This window comes from Cebus imitator, unplaced genomic scaffold, assembly GCF_001604975.1.
Source record: "Cebus imitator isolate Cc_AM_T3 unplaced genomic scaffold, Cebus_imitator-1.0 Scaffold17, whole genome shotgun sequence".
NCBI classification, from domain to species: domain Eukaryota; kingdom Metazoa; phylum Chordata; class Mammalia; order Primates; family Cebidae; genus Cebus; species Cebus imitator.
Genome location: NW_016107332.1, coordinates 3,574,406 through 3,580,651, shown reverse-complemented (window position 1 = coordinate 3,580,651; position 6,246 = coordinate 3,574,406). Strand labels below are relative to the sequence as shown.

General features: G+C 42.3%; 1 protein-coding gene and 1 non-coding gene across 2 annotated transcripts in view; one reads left to right on the top strand and one right to left on the bottom strand.

Moving 5' to 3' along the window:
* Positions 1 to 2,349: 2,349 nt before the first annotated feature.
* Positions 2,350 to 6,246, bottom strand: part of LRIT3 (leucine rich repeat, Ig-like and transmembrane domains 3) — a 27,384-nt gene continuing 23,487 nt past the window's right edge. The window contains exon 4 of the mRNA XM_017509559.2: positions 2,350 to 5,003. Coding sequence (XP_017365048.1) covers positions 3,859 to 5,003 — 1,145 coding nt within the window. The 3' untranslated portion in view covers positions 2,350 to 3,858. The remainder of the gene's footprint in view (positions 5,004 to 6,246) is intronic.
* On the top strand, positions 6,046 to 6,152 carry LOC119468557. Its single transcript, XR_005197249.1, has one exon. It is a non-coding gene; the product is annotated as a U6 spliceosomal RNA (small nuclear RNA).

Below are 6,246 nucleotides of genomic sequence, written 5' to 3'. Positions count from 1 at the left end.
CTCAGAGGTGCACAGGCAGTGACTGGGCCCAAAATGTGTCTGTGAGGTGAAGGCGGAGAAGCTTTTGTGCACAAGTCAAATCCTCATAGACCAGATAGACTCGAGTTGGGGTTAAGGGCTAGATGAGTGTCGCCTCTGTCCTGTGAAGATGGAGGTGTGTAAACCCCCTGGAGCACACCTAAATGTCTCAGTAGCTCTCTTCCCTCCTTAGCGGTAGGTACATCATCTGCTTTCAGCCCTCGCTGTAAGGAGGCTTATGCTGGAGCTTGCTGCTTGCCAGGCCATGAACAGCCATTGCGACAGAGTACAGGAAGAGCTTCTGTCATGCCTGCCTGCTCTGGGCCCAGAGTCCCACCTGACTGTGCTTCCTGGATAAGCTGGATGGGATCTTTAGGTAATGAAATCAATCTTCCCATCTTTGGAGATGGCTGCTAGCTGTTGTATTCTTGGCCTGTGAATTGTAGATCGCTTCCTGTTCAGTAAGCACAGTACAGCCAGGTGGCACCTTTCCTGTTGGGCCGCTGCACCAGGTCTTTGAGCAGGCTTCAGATTTCCGCCTGTATCGAAGGGTCTACAGTAGTACCCCCTTACTTGAGGTTTTGTTTTCCATGTTTTCAGATACCCAACTTCAACCACAGTCCCAACATTTTTAATGGAAAATCTACAAATAAGCAATTCATAAATTTTAAGTTGATCTTGGAGGTGGTCCAATCAAGCTAGAGTTTCAGGTTTTGTCAGTTCCAGATGGCTGCCAAGCATAAGTAGGGCTCTGAGTGTTTCCAGGAGGTGTGGCTGTGAGTCGTCTGATGAAATCTTTTGCCATCCTGCTCCATCCCACCCAGGATGTAAGTCGTCCCTTTGTCTAGAGGATTCACACAATGCACGCCCAGCCCATCGGTCTCTTTGGAGCCGCCTTGGTTATCAGGTGGACTGTCACGGTATCAGAGTGCTTGGGTTCTTGTAACCCTTGTTTTACTTGACAGCGGTCCTGAAACACAAGAATAGTGACACAGGCCACTTGGATATGCCAATGAGAAGCATAAAGTGCTTCCTTTACATGAAAAGGTGAAAGTTCCTGACTTAATAAGGTTAAAAAAAAAAAAAACCCTCATATGCTGAGGCTTCTAAGATTTAAGGTAAGAATGAATCTTTTATCCGTAAGAATTTTCTTAGTCTGTTTTCTGTGGTCATAAGAGAATACCTGAAACTGAGTAATGTCTAAAGAAAAGAGGTTTATTTTGACTCACATTCTGGAGGCCTAGAAGTCAAAGATCTGCCCACTATATCGGTCAGCTTCCAGCGAGGCCTCTGCTGTGTCACAGCATGGCAGAGAAGTGGAAAAGGAAGTGGGGTGTGCCAGAGGAGGCCAAGGCAAGGAGGAACATCACTGTGTAACCACCAGCTCTGATGGTTACTAACCCAGTCCTGATAGAGAGAATGCTTGCTTTGGGATCTGGGATTCGTTCTTCCTCACCCTAGCTGTTTATGGAGGTGGCAGCTCCTTTCTTAACTGTGGTCAAGTGGTGACTGGCAGTGCCTGTGGTGCCACTGGAGGGAATCTGGCACACTGCCCCTGTGATTTGGATGTACTGCTCATGGGCTGCTGCCGGCAGCACCCAACAGGCATTGTAGGGGGTGGTGAAGCCCTTGAGAAGCCGCACTGTCTCACTGGGAGCATGCAGAGAAACAGGGATGGCAGCCATATGCCTTTTGGTGATTTGGTGAGTTTGCTAGCGGCATTAGACCAGGAGTCTGTTGGTGGAGTCTCTTTCTCTGGTTAGCGGACAACAGCAGATAAGCTTTCTGTGGAGAAGCTGTACCGGAGCCTTCTTGGTCTGTGAGGTCATGATGTCAGGATCTTTGGGGACAAGGAGTTCCTCTCCCACAGCCAAGGCTAGAGACACACCAGCTGGTGGTTGGCTCTTCAAGCCCATGATGTCCCCCAGCCCACACCATTCCTATCACCCACCTCCTAGGAGCCCACCTTCCCATGAAACCAGAGTGGTCTTAAAAGTAATTTTGGTGAGTTTTGCCTGGTGGCGACTTCCAAAACAGAGGCACAAAGCGAACGTAGAAGGCAGCAACAGATCCAAAAAGGGAATAAAAACTGCCAGACCACTGTGGAGTGATCCACAGGCCCCACCCAGTCTCTTGACCAGAGCCGGGCCCTGGTCACTCTCCCTTGATTCTCCTCTTGAAATGGGTGTCATCACTCATTGGCTTACTCAGATTTCATCCTCATTGCTCATTGTGTTCTGAGGGTTTGGGTGGTCCCAGTTAGCCAGCTTCCCAAGGGTGATTTATCCCTGTCAGTCTAAATCTCACCAAAGATGAGTCTTAGACACCACCTAATGTTCGAGCAGTTTATTCCAGCAGTGCTCTTACAAGACAGAAAGCAGGAGCTGGCTGGTGTCATGGGCCAGATACAGTCAGGGGTCAGATGACCAACGGAGTGGGAGAGCTTCTATTTGAAGACCATTCTCAGAGTTTCGGAGATCTTTCCCATTTCTTACACATGTATTCAGTCTGGGTCCATTACCAGGCATTTCTTTCATAGAGCAAGTTTAATTTAGTAAGGTCAAGTTTTGTTCTAAGTTGCCTCTGCGCTGAGGTGGCCTTGTCTCCTGGACACCCTGGGTCAGGTTGCATCATCCTGCTAAGTGACATGTAGTATCAGCTCTGCGAGATGCTTGAGTGGGTTTTATTACTATCATTAATCTTAAAGCCACAAGATGTCTCTTGTAGTATACTATAGGTATTAAAATGCTCTTTTTTAAAAAAACAAATTTTATTGATGAACTCCTTTCCTCTATATTTAAGTTCCCCGATATTTTTAACCTAGGAAAAGAGTCTAACCAAATGAATCCATGGAAGCTTCCCTTTCAAAATCCTAAAATATCCTTTGGGGTTCTAAAACAGACTTTCAAAGGGCAGTAAATAATTTCAAAAACTTTCTCTTTATCAGGAGAATCAAAAGATAACGTGGAAAAGACAAACGGCTTGGCTCGTGGTCCTTTGGCTACTTGTACATCTTCTGACAAAGCAGAAGTGAAGAAAGAAGGAATGAAAAAAGGAAAGGGAGAGAAGACAAGGAGGGATGAAAGAAAGAAGAAAAGAGCAAATAGCAAAATATTAAAAGATTAAAGTTATTTTTAAATATCCATTCAGTCTGTCAGCAGATGTGTCTACATGCAACAGTTGCCGTTTTTAAAGAAATGGTTCTTTTGTCATGATCCTCTTTGCATACTTATTTTTGCTAATACCAATATTTCTAAAGAAATGCAAAATTTTTCTTAAATGCAATATGAACACAACTCTACAGTATTATAATGCATAATGTTACCAAGAGACAGAGCCCTCCCTCTCCTGCGAGTTGGATTTAACCTTAGTGAACGTCAAATCCTTTATGATCTCATGCTCACCATTAGGCAGTGTCAGAAAATGTCCACAGCAAATATCATAATGCACTTTGAACATGAATAAACATCAAGGCTTAGCTGGTTATGCTAATGTTTCCCCATTACTTAAAAAACTATATGTTTAAATACAGAGTTTACTTGCTACTTTCACATAAACTTATTTTTAAGAACTGAAACATTACCCTAAAAAGTATTAATAATTCATTAAGCACCACTCTAAAAATTATTTCTTCAGACCTTTTTCACACAAGAAAAAAATCAAAGTTATTTGTCTTTTCAGTTCAGAGGTCTCATGGTATTTTTAAAACACATTTAAAAGCATTCCATTTGTGATTTTCACTAACAATGTGAAAGTCTGTCCAAAAGTCATCCAAACCTAAGGTCAATTATACCTTTAGATGCTAATTTTGTAGCTCACATGCACCTGAGCTGCAGAACCTTAGCAATAATACTCTGGTCTGGAACCTTCACTTTTAAAAGTCACCTGAGATTCCACACTTGACCTAGAACAAAGCAGCAATTTTTCTGAGTCATCCCTGTGCCTTCGTGTCCAGAGCTCACCTACACTTTGAGACCTGGGAAACAGGGTCTCAAATTGGATATAAGTCTCTTTTGCCAAATCATCTTCCCAAAAAGGTTCTGACTTACATTGCAGCTTGCAAACTTTGTACAACAAGAAACAAATCAATGGTAAGACAAGAACACAGGCAGTACTGGTCACCACAAGAAGGAGAGACCATTGAGAATCATCTCCTTCAACTCTTTCGGTAGAAAAGGTGATGCATTGGTCTTTCTGGGGAGGCACTCCTTTTGGACAGACACAGGCCATGTATTGGCCACCGGGTTCCAAGCCATCTATGGTTACTTGGTTCTTGCTGGAGTCTGCATTCAACAACAGCAGGTCCTTCCCACCATACTTGGAGTACAACACAGTCACTGCAGAGTTATGTGTGGTGTTGATCATATTCCACATCAATGTCACACTCTCTTTCGTCTCGCTGACCACCCTGAGGTTTTCTATTGTGGCATTTGTCTCTAGAAGCATTGTTTGATCCAACAATGCCAGCTCTTCTTTCTTACTTGTGCTGCCTTGAGGAAGCTTACTTCCACTCTTCACCACCTTTAAATTTCTTTTCCCATCTGGGTAGAACTGGAGTGATCGCTTGTTGGCCATGGTGGTACTTGCTGAGATGCTCGTGCTCAAAGTCGTGGTTGAAGAAGCAGTGGAGGAGAAGGATCGAGATAAAGAGAAGGAAGAAGTAGAGGGAGGAGACAAAGTAGAGGCAGACAAAGAAGATATGGGGGGGTTGGAAGAGGACCAAGGATATGGTGATGCAATAGATACAGACGTAGATCTTCCAGATCCTGGCTGGGTTTCCCACTCAGGATGATCTCCAGTTCTTTCAGAAGTGGCTGGTGATATCGTGGTTGTGATAATGCCAAGCACTGTCACAGTAACCACAGCTTCTGACATCCCAGCCAGATTTTTGGCCTTACATTTGTAATCCCCAGCGTCTTTGGCAGAAATGCCTGTCAAGCTCATTATGGACCATCTGACTCCTTCCTCTGGAGATTCTTGTATTACTGGAAGAAAACAAATGTATAATCTGTGAGGAAAGAAAGGAAAATTCAAGTAACCATGCCAAATGAGGAGGAAACAGCTAACTGCTCTATATGCATCCTCTCACAAAAGCAAGAGGGAAATGGCCCCCTGCAAGTCTCCGGCAATGGGCGATGGTTCTGCAAACTGCTTACATCAAGGTCTAGGACCTGCCAGATGTTGTGAGGTCTGTACAGGAAATAGTATTTTTAAAAGACAAAAGACTGGGAATCAAGAGACTTGGGTTTTAGAAACTTTTGCCCACTAAATACTATGTAGTGGTGGATAAGTCAATTCATGTCTTTAGGCCTATTTTTCTGCATTTACAAAATAAGAGAAGGAGATAAAGTGATTTCAAAGGTCCCTTTCAATTTTTTAAGTCACAGTAATTGTATAAAATGTTTATCATAAGACCATCTTAAGTATTTCTTATGATGCGTTTTCATGGTAATAAAACGCATATATCCCTATAGCCAGGGGTATAGCAGATCATTTTCTGGCATGGCAGAGTCATCATTTGTATTCCAAATAATTTATTTTATATTTAACTTAGGTAAACTAGCAAATCACAGATTCTTTTGTTTGTAGAATTACATATAGTTTTTTAAAAAATCAGAATTTTGCTATCCTAAACTCTGACATCTGGGTATATTTTCATTCCATCTTGATTTCAGGAGCTTTTCCAAGAATAATAATGCAAAGAGCAGTATCCCAGTAGCCCAAAACTTAACTCACTAGCTGAAACTGTGGACCACTGACTACCTGTACATGGGAACGTTAGGCCTTAACTTCTTTATTTCCATCAGGTTTCATTATTTCAACCTGAATTTTAGTTTAATTTTGAAGAATTTTAAAATTAAAATATATCACTTTAATTTTCAGAATATCACTCTTAAAACTGGGCACAAAGCATCCACATTGTCACACTAGGATCTGAAAAGTCTATATAATCAATATTTATTAAAATTATACTTTTTGATTCATAATAAGGTCTCCATGTAATTTATTATTTAAATAATTACCTGAGTGCTCGCTTCGGCAGCACATATACTAAAATTGGAACGATACAGAGAAGATTAGCATGGCCCCTGCGCAAGGATGACACGCAAATTTGTGAAGCGTTCCATATTTTTCATACGCAAGTCTATAAACGTAATTCACCACATAAACAGAACCAAAGACAAAAACCACATGATTATCTCAATTGATGCAGAGAAGGCCTTTGAC